The sequence below is a fragment of the Pinus tabuliformis genome, chromosome 4_1, assembly GCF_031772625.1.
Source record: "Pinus tabuliformis cultivar Carrire ecotype Pingquan chromosome 4_1, CPIR1, whole genome shotgun sequence".
NCBI classification, from domain to species: Eukaryota; Viridiplantae; Streptophyta; class Pinopsida; order Pinales; family Pinaceae; genus Pinus; species Pinus tabuliformis.
Genome location: NC_142303.1, coordinates 783,945,663 through 783,961,626, shown reverse-complemented (window position 1 = coordinate 783,961,626; position 15,964 = coordinate 783,945,663). Strand labels below are relative to the sequence as shown.

The window sequence follows — 15,964 nt, the reverse complement described above, 5'->3', positions numbered from 1 at the left end:
ATTATCCTCTTCTTCTTCTTCCCTTCTATTCCTACTCCCCAACACCATCATGAAAACCAAAAGTGGAATGATACATATAAGCCAAAAGAACACCATTTTGGAATATGAATATAGATGGACAACCTGCAATGAAATGAGCAAGAAGAAAGAATGGGAAAGAGTAGGAGAGAGAGGAGAAAAAATACAAACAACAATGACAAAAAAATGAGGGAGTTTGGGTTTGCACTTACCTCTTTAGCTCTTGTAGATGGCAGCCCTTCTTTACTCCTCCAAGCTCCTCCTCCTTCACTCCTCCAAGCTCTCCTCAAGCCTTTCTTCTCCAAGCTCTCTTCTCCTCTCTTCTCCAAGCTCTCCAAAGATGCAAGAATGAGGAAAAGAGGGGAAATGCCTTTTAACCCCATTTATCATTTCCCTAACTCACCATAAACCCACCCCCAACCCAAGTTAAATCACAAAAAAAATAAAAATAAATAAAATTGGGCCTCTGTAGAACTGCCTGTCCACCTATGGATCCATGCTCTATGCTCCACAAATCCGAGGCGTATCCTTTTCCGGATCCGTGGATCGATAATCTAGAACCGCCAAAGGATTTCCAAGAATCAACCCAAATTGTTGGAACCGCAGATCCGATATTTGGATCCGTAGTTCTGCCAAAGTATCGGCCAAGGATCTGTACAGGACACAATTTCGGCAGCATACGAAGGATGGGCAACAACCCGAAGAGCTCTATCAAATAATAATTATCATTTAATGCGCTAGCTACAAGGCTAACTTGGATATTCATAGGTGACCTGGCACATTAGTGGACACGGATATCCCAAGCATAGAGATAATATCCTCATAGAAGGTGCAAGACTAGCACAACCACTACCACCAATAAACATGGTCAAGGCTGCTAGTGCAGAATTTTATGGTGATATCAAGTTAGATAAAAACCAATATGCCAATACATTTCTTTTCCAATGACCATGTGATCTCCCCTTAAGACCTGAATACAAACGCATGATGCAAGAATTACTATACAAATTTAGAGACAGGGAAAATCCAATATTTAAAAGATATTATGTTGCATCATCGCCAGGGATTATCCTTGAACTTGTAAGGAAAAGATTTGAAGAGCAAGGGAAAATTTTGAATATTACTCTCTTGCAGGTCTACATCAAGAAATAGAGAAAACACTTTTGGTTGCATGCATAACATTCAAAGCTTCTAAATAGCAAAAGAAACATTCAAAAACAATCTAGCGGCCTCTTTGTAACGATTTCGGAGAAACGTATGTTTATGGCTATTTTAAGCCCAAGTGAAAGCAAACATCTAGTTCTAGCCATTGTTCATGCTCTTAAAGGAAAGGAAATAAAAAACAGTTCTCCAAGTTTCACCTGGCTTCCAAGAAAAGAGTTTCATTTAAGAAACAGACCAATGCAAGAAAAACAAGTAAATACTATATTTGTGGCAAGTCAGGCCATTGGGCTAAGAAGTGTCCTCAAAACAAATCAAAGAAAGGTATCAAGATATCAGCACTGTTTTCCTCACACATTGATCCAAAGTACTTTGACCCTTGTTCTGATTCTGATCCAGAAGTTGTATATAGTATTGAGTCTTGACTATTTTGATTCTAACTATTCTACTGAACCATCATCTACTACAAATCCACCTTATATTATTATTGAGATATTGACCTTTTATGTATCAACATGCTAACACTGTCTTTTGATGGCATTTCCTCTAGAATTACTGAACTCCGCCGACAATTAGCCAACACACCTGACTGGGCTATTCATAGACAAAGATCTCTTTCTGCTCAGATTGATCATCTTTCTTCCCAACAACCCTGTGAAACTGCGGTGAATCCCTTAGATTCTTTCCCATCATCTGTTTCCCTCTCATTCCCAAATATTGCAAATATTCCTCTAAAGAGCAGAGCCTACAACATGACAATCAACACAATACAAACAGGAGGCAAAGGAAGCACCAAATAAGCCAAATGCAACAACAATAAACAAAAGGGTCTACTTTAAGAAGGCTTGCAAAAGAGGTTATTAAAGATAAAGAACGATTGCAAATTCTGCCATTAAAGGAAGATGCATTATCGGATGAAGAATTAGCACAAACACTTGCCCAAGCAGATCCTAATTCTAGATCTCATAAGGAGCCCAAGGAACCAAGCCAAGGCCTGATTCAGTATGCACCTCGATACCAAGAAATAAAAGGCATCACAGACCGAGTAATTATTCCCATAGAAATCAGACCCAAATTATACAAAGCCTCCAATTTGGATGCTCAGATAGACACAAGCTCTATGTTTTCGTGTGCTAAGGTTGGAATGGTTCCATCATTCTACTATTGGGAAGAACTCGTACAAACAAGGGTAAGAGTTATTAATGGAGATATCCTAACAAGATCAGTAAACATTTCTCGATATATGATAATTGATTGCAACGCACTATAGAATTTTATCAATATAACACTGGTCCAGACGATCTTCTCAGTTAGGATTTTGTGCAAAAGCATCAGTGCTTTACTCTATGTTTTCTTGTGCTAATGTTGGAATGATTCCATCATTCTACTATTGGGAAGAACTCATACAAACAAGGGTAAGAGTTATTAATGGAGAAATCCTAATAAGATCACTAAAGATTTCTCGATATATGATAATTGATTGCAACGCACTATAGAATTTTATCAATATAACAATGGCCCAGACATTCTTCTCGGTTAGGATTTTGTGCAAAATCATCAGCGCTTCACTCTAAGAAAACATAAAGTTAGCATCATGGTTGGAGACATTCTTACTAAAGTAACTAGTAAGAATACTTACCAAATTAGGATTCTAGATACTGCTAGCTGCATTGATGAACCAAAAGAGTCAACTGACAAAATCATGAAAAAAAGGGTGGTCAGAAATACCAAATGCTAGCTCCAATTGTGCAAAAAATAAAGGCAAATTGCACAACTGAAATCCATAATACTTTCTAGTCAAGAGAGCAATAGTTGTGGATTTCCCACATACATAATATTTTAAAGGAGGCCACAAAAGGCAGCTTCCATTCCAATGTCCCTAAAAGAACAGGCTTACTGCAGAGAAGAAATACAAGATTTGCTAGAGAAGAAGTTGATTGAGACTCGAGAGCTCCTATGTGAACAAGAATTTAGAGCAGAAATGAGGTAAGCCAAGGCTGATAATAAATTTCAAAAAAATAAATAAAGCACTACTGCCACTTTAGTATCCAATACACAACAATGAACTACTACTTCAAAAGATCAAAGGATGTAATGTACTTAGCAAATTCGATATGAAGAGTAGATTTTGGCAAGTAGTAATAAAGCCAAAGGATAGGTTTAAAACTACTTTTGTATTCCTCGTGACCAATACCAAGAGCAAGTCATGCCTTTCAGTCTTAAGAATACTCCATCCAAATTCCAAAAACACATGGAAGATATTTTCAACGACTTAAAACTCATTATTGTATACATTGATGGTCTCCTTCTTTGCTCAAAAGATCTTAAACAACATACAGAACGTTGGAAAAGTTTTACCAGAAAGTTTACCGATATGGATTAGTTCTCTCTAATAAAAAGACGGTAATTGGCAAAACTAGGATGGAATTCGTAGGTCTTATTATAACAGAAGGAAAATTCCAACTTCAAGAGCATGTGCTACAAAAACTTGTTGCATTCCCTAATGAGATTAGAGATAAGAAACTACTCCAAAAGTTTCTTGGTGCACTAAACTATGTTAGGTACATTTAAAAGGGACAAGCAAAAGATGCATCTTATTTGTACAAGAGAATGAAAACAGAAGATCACCCATGGACACAGGAAATGACAGATGTAGTCCAGAGAATCAAAGACAGGGTAAAAGCCATGCACGCACTGTAAAGTTTTGTAGATGTTCTATGCTAAGAGCAATTTCACTTTTCTCACAGCAATCATACAAGTAGATAAGCAAAATGCAGATAGAACATATAAGCAGATCTTACAGAAGACAAATCAGAAACAAGAAAAATGTATGTGTTTGTTTCGGCGGTCAACAGGATGCTTCAACCAGCAAAGTCTCCTTTGGTCAGCCAGCCCAGCATGTGTCACAACAACCCTCCAACCAGTAGATGAGTCAACCCAAGTCAGTTCTACAAAAGTCAACGCTGTCCTGAAAAGTCAACGCAGCAGCAAAACGGTCAACCCTTTGACCTCGATTTTTGTGCCAGGTAGTATGGCCTTCAAAAAATCGAACCTCCCACAAGTTTTCAGCTTGTTTGGACCAAGCGTTGACCAAAGTCAACGCTAGTCAAACTTCTGCGAAACCCTAGCAGCAGAAACCCTAGCAGCAGAAAAATCCTCTTCGTCCTTCCCACGTGTGGCTGAAATTCGTCCTCCAGGTAGCTCGTACTTTTAGGATGAGAGAGGAAGATGTGAGTTGTGTTGTGATCAAATTCTCTCCAACTTTTCCTGTATATATATATCCATCAATGAGGGTGTGTGATACATCTGTTGGGCATGTGAGCCTACATTACAAAACTGGCTGACCTTTGCACATATAATTTATTAAGAATAATAAATTCAAAATATAAGTTCTGCTCATCGGATTAAGACTATTTTTATATGGATTTTACACCTCTCAGAAAGAGGAATCCAACAAAAATATTAGCCTCTTAATCTGAGCATCAGAACATGGAGTTTGGACCTAGTTGTCCAAATTTAACACTCCCTCTCAACTAGGGAGAACTCCATCTATTAGTGCAATTAACATCGTGAGTCATCCCGCCGAAACTTGCTTTGCTGGCTTCTTTATTTCAGAACAGAAGTGGGTCAGTCACAAAGACATCATTCCCCGACTGACATAATTCAGTCCAGAGGTCCCAGACCTCACAAATCTTGATCCCAGATCAAGTGGTTGGACCATGCCATCCTAGATAGAGAGTACGGCAATCTCTGATGCGTCCATCAGTCTTTGCTAATAGTCTCTAGCTTTTCCACACCTCATTGGCCAAATGAGAGGTACTTCCCATGAGCCCTGAACTCAATGGGTAGGATGCATACGGGGCACAGATTAAATGAGTGGCGAACCAGCTCAATAATCACAAGAGTGGGGCAGAAGCATTATGAGTGCTTATAGCTCCGAGAAGCTATCCCCAAAGCCCCCCAGAGCTCCCAGAGCTCATCGTCCAACAGGACCCACATCATAGGGTCTTTCCACGACACCAAGACTCTCACGGAAGGTTAGGAACTTGACCTTCCCCAAGGGCTTAGTGAGAATATCCGCGACCTGCTCATCAGTTCCTATATGATCGAGCCTTACGGCGCCTCGCTGTACCATATCCCGGATAAAGTGGTACCTGATATCAATATGCTTGGATCGGTCGTGGAACACAGGATTCTCAGTCATACGAATCCCACTCTGATTATCACAAAGTATTACAGTGGTATCTAGCACATGTTGGAACAGCTCACTAAAGAGCTTCCTCAACCAAACTGCTTCACAACAGGCCATACTAGTAGCAATGTATTCGGCCTCCGCGGTGCTCAAAGCCACCGACTTCTGCTTCCTGCTCATCCATGAGATCGAAGCAGAACCAAGATTGAAACAGCATCCAGATGTGCTCTTACGATCCACCACACTGCCAGCCCAATCGGCATCAGTATATCCTCGGAGTATCACACTCCCGGCAGTGTATCTCAGCCCATGGTTTATCGTGCCCCGAAGATATCTCAAAAGATTCTTGGCACCAACCCAGTGAAAATGATGAGGCTCAACCATCTGTTGACTCAAAGTATTCACTGCAAAACATATGTCCGGACGGGTGTTCACTAAGAACATCAAAGCTCCTATGAGTTGACGATACTCAGTAGGATTGGCCAAGATAGGCCCTGCAGCGCTGCCACTCAACTTCTTAAAGTTGAGTTCCATTGGTGTCGACACGGACTTACAGTCCACCATCCCAAATCTTTCCAGAAGCTTCACAATATACTTTCCTTGAGAAAGGAAAATCTCTCCAGGTCTCTGCCAGACCTCCAGGCCTAGGAAATAGTGCATCAGTCCTAGGTCTTTCATCTCGAACTCAGCAGCAAGCTCCCTCTTACATTGATGAATGAGAGGGTCATCACCTGTCAGGAAGAGGTCGTCCACATACAACACTAGAATGAGAGGCTTTCCTTCCTCAACCTTAAAGTAAAGGTTTGGATCAGCATTGCTTCGAGTGAAGCCCAGCTTCATCAAGTAACTATCCATCCTCTCATACCAAGCTCTGGGTGCTTGCTTTAACCCATAGAGGGCTTTCTTCAACCTGCAGACATAAGTGTCTCGATCTTGAACTTCAAATCCCAGAGGTTGTCCTACATACACCTCTTCCTTTATTGCACCATGCAGAAAAGCGGTCTTGACATCCATCTGATGAAGACTCCATCCTTGCGTAGCAGCAAGGGCTATGATGGATCGGATGGTGGTATATCGAGCCACAGGTGCAAATATATCGTCATAGTCAATTCCTTCCTTTTGAGAGAAGCCACGGGCAACAAATCTTGCCTTAAACTTTTCAGCACTCCCATCAGATCCATGTTTAATCTTGTAGAGCCATTTAGCGGTGACAACAGATTTGTCCTTCGGTCTCGGGACCACATCCCAGACATCATTCTTCATAATAGCCTCATATTCTTCATGCATAGCATCCTTCCAGACTTGATGCTTGATGGCTTCTTCAAAAGATCCAGGTTCAGATTGTATAATAGTACTCATGGCAGCTAGATACCCTTGGTATCTACACGGCTTCTTGCTTTCTCGGAATGTTCCCCTTGGGGCAGCATGACCCTCAGCATCTTCGAGGATGTCCCTGAGCCACGATGGCCTCTTTCCTAGAGAAGGGGAAGGATCAATAGGGTCCATTGGCCCTTCAACATCAGGCATAGTCTCATCCTGGGGTTCTTCCAGATTTCCAGGTCTTTCTTCATGGTTTTCTTCAGATCTAGGAAGATCTACTATCTTCAGGGAAGCATCTTCGTCAAAAGTGACATCATGGCTTATCTCTACTTCCCTTTGACCAGGTACATAGACTCTATATGCCTTAGAAGTCTCACTGTAGCCCACAAACATTCCTTTCTTCCCAGTAGCATCCAACTTACTTCTCTTTTCTTTCGGCACATGAAAATAGATAGGACATCCAAAAATTCTAAAATGTGAGACATCAGGTTTCTTACCAGAGAAAACCTCTTCGGAGTTTTGGAGTCCAAAGCGGAATGAGGGCATCGGTTTTGAATGTACACAGCAGTATTTGCAGCTTCTCCCCACAGAAACTTTGGAAGACCCTGGTCACATAGCATGGCACGGGCAGCTTCCACAATAGTCCTATTCTTGCGTTCAGCAACACCATTCTGCTCAGGAGTATATGCAGTGGTAGTCTCCCTCTTAATGCCAGCTTCTCTGCAAAAGTCTTTGAACTCATTTGACTCATATTCAGTGCCATTGTCAGTCCTCAAAATCTTGATCTTCTTTCCGGTCATATTTTCCACCAAGGCTTTGAAGGTACAGAACCACATGAAAGCCTCATCCTTCTTCTTCAAGAAGTATATCCAGGTTTTGCAAGAGAAGTCATCAGTAAATGTCATATAGTAAGAACATCCCCCCAGGGATGTTACAGGCAACATACCGGAAAGATCAGAATGGACCAGTTGCAATATCTCAGATGTCTTTGTGACACTTGAGGGGAAAGGTCCCCTTGTATGTTTTCCTTCAGCACAGCCCTTACATACACCTTTATGATTATTTCCAAAATCAGGCATCCCTGTCACCACCTTCCTTGCTTCGGGAAGAGCCTTGTAATGAAGGTGTCCAAATCTTTGGTGCCATAGTTCGGTTTGACGGATAGTATCACAAGTCATAGCTCCCAACGGACTCCCTCCAACCTGGTAGAGTGTACCAACTCTAAAACCAATTGAGATAGCTTCCTTGAAGCTCTTCTTCCACATGAGTACCTTTCCATCAGAGAAAGTTACATTGAATCCTTTGTCTTCCATGGCAGATACAGACACAAGGTTCTTCTTCAATTTGGGTACATAGAGTACATCTTGTGGATGGAGGACTTGTCCTTGAGACAAGTGGAGGGTCACAGTCCCGGTCCCTTTCACAGGATAAGTGGCATTATCCCCAAGGATAATTTCTAGATTAGTATCCCTTTCAACCATGTCAGAAAGTGCTTCCTTGAATCCGGTGATGTGTCTTGAGGCACCACTATCGATTAGCCAGACATCCATAGTGTCGGGCGGAGATGCAGCTGAGAGAGCAGATATTAGAATATACTCATTTCTTTTATCAACAACATTAGACTCCTCATACCTGGTATTTCTGGTCCTTTTAGAAGGTGGATGGTTTCCTTCAAAGTGAGCCTTCCTCTTTCCTTTGGATTTGTCATTTCTTTGATTCCCATTCCTTCGGTTGTTGTTGTTGTCGTCACTATCGGGAGAATTCTTCTGGAAGGGGCATTCTCTAGCATAGTGTCCAGTCCTATGGCAGGTGAAACATTTACCCTTCTTCTTTTGAGTCTTAGTCCTTCCTTTGTCCTTGGAACCACCAGAGTTCTTCTTTCGGGAATGAGCAACATAGGCAGCATTTCTTTCATTATCAAATTCCTTCATCCTTGTTTCTTCTTGCATACATCTAGACAGAAGCTCATCAAAGTTAGGGATGGTATTATTGTTGAGAATGGTAGTTGTGAATACTTGCCATTCATATGGAAGTCCTCCAAGTGCGGTGAGAACCATCTCACGATCAGCTATTGTCTCCCCAATGGCTAGCAGATTGTTCCTGGTTTCGGTCAACTTCATAAAGAAAGTTTGAATAGACTCGTCTCGGCCCTTCTTCATATTCTTCAACTTGTTCTTGAGGAATAGCACTTGGTTCACATTGTTTACTCGAAACATAAGTATCAGTTTGTCATACATCTCCTTGGATGTGCCTAGTTCAGATATGTAGGCAACCAGACTCTTATTTATGGATTCCCTGATCAGCAGTTTTGCTCTGATTTCTCCCTTCTTATACTTGTGTTTAACAGCAGCAGAGGCATTTGATGGAGGTTCTTGAATCTTCCCTGTCACATGATCTAGGAGATCATGATCTTCTAATTTGAGATCTAATAACATCTTCTAGGCATGGAAGTCATCACTACCAGTCAGCTTGTCATTCTCCCTGAATTCAAGCTTAGAGGAATCCATTTCCTTCGATGATGATTGCTATAGATAGAGTTTGTCTTCACCTCAGCTCTGATCCCATGTAAAGTTTTGTAGATGTTCTATGCTAAGAGCAATTTCACTTTTCTCACAGCAATCATACAAGTAGATAAGCAAAATGCAGATAGAACATATAAGCAGATCTTACAGAAGACAAATCAGAAACAAGAAAAATGTATGTGTTTGTTTCGGCGGTCAACAGGATGCTTCAACCAGCAAAGTCTCCTTTGGTCAGCCAGCCCAGCATGTGTCACAACAACCCTCCAACCAGTAGATGAGTCAACCCAAGTCAGTTCTACAAAAGTCAACACTGTCCTGAAAAGTCAACGCAGGGGCAGCAAGCTAAAAGTCAACGCAGCAGCAAAACGGTCAACCCTTTGACCTCGATTTTTGTGCCAGGTAGTATGGCCTTCAAAAAATCGAACCTCCCACAAGTTTTCAGCTTGTTTGGACCAAGCGTTGACCAAAGTCAACGCTGGTCAAACTTCTGCGAAACCCTAGCAGCAGAAACCCTAGCAGCAGAAAAATCATCTTCGTCCTTCCCACGTGTGGCTGAAATTCGTCCTCCATGTAGCTCGTACTTTTAGGATGAGAGAGGAAGATGTGAGTTGTGTTGTGATCAAATTCTCTCCAACTTTTCCTGTATATATATATCCATCAATGAGGGTGTGTGACACATCTGTTGGGCATGTGAGCCTACATTACAAAACTGGCTGACCTTTGCACATATAATTTATTAAGAATAATAAATTCAAAATATAAGTTCTGCTCATCGGATTAAGACTATTTTTATATGGATTTTACACCTCTCAGAAAGAGGAATCCAACAAAAATATTAGCCTCTTAATCTGAGTATCAGAACATGGAGTTTGGACCTAGTTGTCCAAATTTAACACGCACCCCCTCAGGTTACCAGAAGATCATCTTCCTTATACCTTACAAACAAATGCTTCTAATATTTCATGGTCAGTAGTATTACTCCAGGTAGGGAATAATAAGGACTCAAGAGGAAATATGTATGTGTGCATCTGGAACATTCAAAGATGCAGAAACCAGGTATCCCTCAAGCCACAAAGAAATTTTAGCTGTCAAAAAGAGCATAGCTAGATTTAGATTTTTTCTCAAACCTGTGAAATCTATATTGCACAGAAAGTTAAATCACATGGCAGGTATACTACAAAATCAAAGGCTGCACAGAAAGTTAAATCACATGGCAGGTATACTACAAAATCAAAGGCTTTTAGAACAGCAAAATAATAGAATATTCAGATGGAGTCTTTGGCTTGACAATTATGACTTTGACATACATTATAAACCTGGCAAGAAAATATCATTATTGATATGCTCACCAGAGAAGCTTTTGCAGACTCAATATTCATCAAAGTCATTATAGCAGAAGAGAATGGAAAGCAAGTTGCAGAAAAAGCATCCAGTTCAATGAGAGAGCAAGATCAAGCAAGAGTCACAAAAGAGCCTAAGCGCAATTTCTGTTGGAATTACTATGTCCGAACGACAAAAAAATATCAAGAGTTCATACTATTTTAGAAAAATGGTCATATCATTATGACTTGGAAACTATTTATAGGTATTTCGCAAGAAGTAGAGACTTTACAATCCATCTATTAAACCATGAGCCATATATAGGTCAGACAGTAATAGAGTGTCTACACAGTAGCTGGGATTATGGTGATCTCTACAATATCATTAAATTAATAAAATATAGAAGCTCAATATGGATAGTTTAGATTGCTCTACAATAGCTCCTAACCCTGTTACCGCATGGTTTGCAGTCTTCATGTGAATATTTTCACTGAGTGCTGATCCAGAGTTAAAAGGTCTCCAAAAATAAGTAGAATTAAATGCTGACCTATTTGAAGGTGCCTGTCATTATCACTGGCACTGTTTCCGTCGGATTCTCTCAATTGTTGTTGGCTTGCACGGCAAAGAAAGTTTATCGCCTGTTGTGAACTAAAGATGACCAAAAACCAATTGTAATTACCATGAATAAGGCTCTCCTCCTTTCATTTTGGCATTAAGGAATTGAAGAATCTAGAATCTGGCTGTTTATTTGTGTCTAAGCGCTTGGAGCATGTAGCCAGGTTGGTTCACCTTATTCCCACAGTGTTCATAAAGTCTTCAAGAACTCGTTACTCTAGTTGGCCCCCTAAGAACGCTCTCTTGTCTGTATTCTGTATCATCTTGTATCGTGGCCTTCTACCACAAATATGTTATCTTTCTATTTTAATAAAATCTCATGTCCACTTATATATAAAATATTATATATACACTTATAATTAATTAATTATGTGTGTAATAGTTATTAATCAAGTTACATAAGTTATATGCTATACATTCTAATTAAGTTGTGTGTGTATGTTTGTGTAAATTTTACTTTTAAAAATTATAAAAATATATCTATATTGTTTGTACTTGTCATATCCAGATCCTGAGTTTTCAAAAACTGGTTATTTGTGTCTGTATCTGGATCCAAGTCCTGCTAACATAGAAGGAAGCCTTCTGTTGGTTGAAGCAGGCACCACAGCGTGTTATGCCATGATTGATGATTATTGACGAGCTGGAATTTTCCAAGTCTTCAAATGTTCAAATATTTACTTCATATTTGATAAATTTGATCTTCTTGTCATGATCCAGTAAATAGATCACCTTATCATTCCAGGAAACTTTAATCAGCTCATCTCTTGATGCAAGAAATAATAGAACAGTGAGATTGACATGACAGGCATTGGTTCATTTCATTATTTCTGGAGTAAGTGGGGTTTGGCAGGTTTCAGTTGAAGTGTTTGTTGAACAAGAAGAGCATACTTGATCAATTCTGAAGAGATTTCAGATGTTGGATTGCAACCTGATCTCTACACCACATGGTTCCAGATCTGAAATTGACTTGCAATTAGGCATCAAAGTTGGTTGTTCCTACTTTATATCGATATATGATTGAGTCACCTGTATACCAAGTCAGATATATGTTTTGTAGTAAATGCATTGACCCAATCCATAATGGAGCCCAAGGAATCTCGTTGGAGAGATGCTAAGCATGTGCACCATTATATAGAGGAAACCATTCACTATGTCGTGCAATAAACAGGAAATGGTTAGAGTTTTCTTCATAGTTTTGTGGATTCAGATTAGGCAAGAAATGTGGAAAAGAGGAAGAGCACTTCCGGCCAGTGCTTCAGCACAGCTACAAGTATGATTTTTTCTTCAGTAGGAAACAGGAAGCATTTGACCTCAGTTCTGCAGAAGCACAGCACATTGCAACTTCCTCTATAAATTGTCAGGCAATTTTGCTGCACAGATTAGTTGCTCAATTGACCAGTGTGATGCTCGATCCCAGCATCATTTATTCTGACACTCAAGAGTTTCAATAATCTCTCTGAGAATTTCTATGATACATCTAACCACATTGAGATCAGGTATCCTTTCTGATGGGACAAGTTACATGGGAGACAAGGGATCCTATAACTCCTCCAAATTGACAGGTAGCCAATATTTTGCCAAAACACCTATAAAAGGAAAGTTCAAGTTGTCAGAGACAAGCTTGGTGTGGTAGAGAACAAGTGCCTCACAAAGACGAAGTATTAATCTATTGCTCTAAATATGCTCTCCTCATCAATTCCTATTTTTTAGGAGTTTCTATTTTTAGAAAAGTAGTTGGACTAGTGATTAGTCATTTTTTTTGCATCACTAAATGTGAGGACGCCACGTCAAGAGAGATTATCTCAAGATAATATTGGTATTGCTCACATATCTAGAGAGGATTTCTGGGATCGACACAAGATTATTTTATGTATGTTACTTATTCTTTTGGTATATGTTTATCTCCTGAGTGGGGCTACCATACTAGGAGAATTAGTTATCCATATACAAATTTTATGAGTGATTTATAACTCTTTCTTTGAAAAACAATTTTCTCATTACCTGATTTTATGATCTCAGTGAGAAAATTTGTCAGATATATTTCTCAATACTAGGCAGATCTGTCTAAAATTTAGATGTCGAGTCCCTTCCCCCGCTGTATTATTGATTGATATTTTGATTGATATTTCTATTGATTCTCTGACTAATATTTAGAGTTAGATCCTAGGAATCAGATCCGCATATCAAGAATTGAAAAATTTAAATTTAACAAACAGAGTAACAATACCCAAAAATAAACCCTGTAGAAAATACAATCAGACGGATTTGATCTTTATTAGCATTTATCTGACAATACCTCAGGTGCCATCCAATAAGGAGTCCCAACAACTGAATGAGTATTAACATCTGCCTCAGTTAGCTTTGTTGCAACACCGAAGTCAGCAAGTTTCACCAAGCCCTGTAAATTAAAAATAAAGAAATATTTGTCATAAAGAGCATACAAGACAATTGCAATCAGCAGAAATAAATACCTATTGCACACCACCAACTTCCAAGTCTTCTTATAATAAATCTGATAGAAAAAAAAAACAAAGCCTTCCAGATTAAATATGGGATATTAAGCTTCTCTCCATAATCATTATTGTGCATACAACAAACCAGAATCCTCGATAACTATATGTCTAATCTTTAACTAATGGGCATATTTTAAGAAAATCTGGATCTCAAATTCTCAACCTAGTCAGATGACTCAGATGTACACTAGACCGCTCCATTTTTGACCTAATGTTTGTACAGATGTCTCCTTTCCCCTTACTCCAACAGGATTTGATCATAGAGAAGGAATTGCTTCTAGTAGTGAGGGCCATTACTGTAAACCTCATTGAAAGATGACGAGGTTAAACAGGTCTGGCAACAATGACAGAAACGAATCTACTGGCAGGTCCCTATTTCAAATTCAGCTATTGTTGTTAAATAAGAATGATGCCTGCAACTTTTAGACTCTTGAATCATAGATTCTATAAAAAAGTCTCCTAATCTGATCTTCCATGGTATATCTAATTTTCCAGATGAAAATAGTCCAGCCCTTACCTTCACCTTTGCTCCAAAGAGGATGACCAATGACATTATTCCTCTTTTTTAGACAGTATAAGTTTCTGTTTTAACATAAATCCAATTTTTACATCCAGTGCCTTATTAGACCATATTAAAGGAAAATACATTAGTTTCCACTAATGACCAAAATAGGTCAATGCAACTGGCAGGTTTAACATACCAAAATGGCAAAAGGAGAAGTACAAAAGTCATCTCCAAAAAATACAATAGAAAACCTGAAGCTAAGGGAACAACAAGAAAAAAAAATACCACAATACTGTAGGTAGCCAGCTATAGCCTGTAAGTAAATCACAACATATACATGACATGCTGTAGAAGAAAAATTAGTCACTGTTGTCCTCAAATCAATAGCAATGTCTACACTGAGTAACTTCCTGAAAATGTCCACTGAGGAATGGCCAGAACTGATGGGCCTTTGGATATTCCCACTAGAGTCAAGAAAATTATTATCAGCACTAGCCAAAACGGACTAATTCACCTCTAGCAGGATCTGAAATGGTGACTGAATGGATTCAAGCAGTTGGTTCCAATCTAAACCAGCCCTCATCCAGCAATTATCCAACCCTTATCCAGCCTTCATATGATGGATTTTTCAACCTGGTTTTCCAGCTGACTCCAATCTGATTTCGGTTTGACCCTCAATTCGTTCCAACTCATGTTTTGATAACTTAACAGAAGAGTGAGAACTGGAGCTAAGGTGGAACACAAGACATTAAACGCCCAAGAACTCCTAGAAGTAGGAAAGAATATGGTAATAAGACAGAGTGGAGATAAGATAATAGATAATTTGTTAATGTTTGACTAATGACCACAAAAGTAGGTCAAAGGGGCCGCTGAGTACAATGATGCCATTAAAAAGCAAGAGTACCAAAAGGCCTCCTATAAAATGCAAGATGCAGAAAGTCAAGTAAGGTAGAGTAGACAGTGAGATCTAAGTTGAGGCATGAACAACCTTGGACCGCAAAGCCCATAAACCAGCTCTTGGGTGCAGATGTATAGGAAGAGAAGATCTAAGAACAAGAACCAAAAGTAATCAGGTGGTCTATCATGGAATACACCTGCCCTCCTAACATCCAAGGCAAAATGAAAAAACTCAGTACAGTATGATGTCCAGAGGGAGACCTAGCAGGATGCCTAGATCGTCCACTGCATTGTTGTCCGAAAATTAGTTCACCACTGAGGACTTGGGGATCTCGTCCATCACCTAGGGAGGAAATCTGATCTGGTCATGTCACTGAAATCTCGTGGGACAAGGGATGGTCCCACAACTCCACATTGATCTGGAGTCTGACGCTGTGCTAATATCGATCTATCTCTTAATGCTCATTCCTGAGGGTAGTGCCATGAAAAATGAAGTGATTCACTAGGTAGAATCTAATCTAGTAGGAAGCTAAAGAATATGCGATTGGAGTCTGAGGGCCTGCTGCATGTATATGGCTACGCACCTCTAGCTAAAACATCTGAAGAAGCAAATGAGGGTCCGAGTCCCCTTGAAGAGGCAATGGAACCTCCCCCTTATCTAATAGTAGATGGGGCAAAAAAAGATGGCCTATTGCTCAGTCTCGACCTCCTGTAGATGGCATAGTTAGCAGATTCTATCTAACTGATTGATCTAGTGGTCTATCTCTACATGAAGTCTTGGAGAACCCACTCTGCACTGGCCTCAGGGAATGCAAAGAGCATGCAACAAATGGCGAAGTGTATACTATGGTCAAACAATGAGCCTGGCTCTAAGCTCCAAGAAGTGTTCAATGTAAAAGGC

At 39.8% G+C, this 15,964-nt stretch overlaps 1 protein-coding gene across 1 annotated transcript in view; it reads right to left on the bottom strand.

The window, feature by feature from the left end:
• Positions 1 to 15,964, bottom strand: part of LOC149178508 (MAP3K epsilon protein kinase 1-like) — a 199,982-nt gene that overhangs the window by 114,095 nt on the left and 69,923 nt on the right. Inside the window, exon 7 of the mRNA XM_089420367.1 lies at positions 13,445 to 13,546. Coding sequence (XP_089276493.1) covers positions 13,445 to 13,546 — 102 coding nt within the window. The remainder of the gene's footprint in view (positions 1 to 13,444; positions 13,547 to 15,964) is intronic.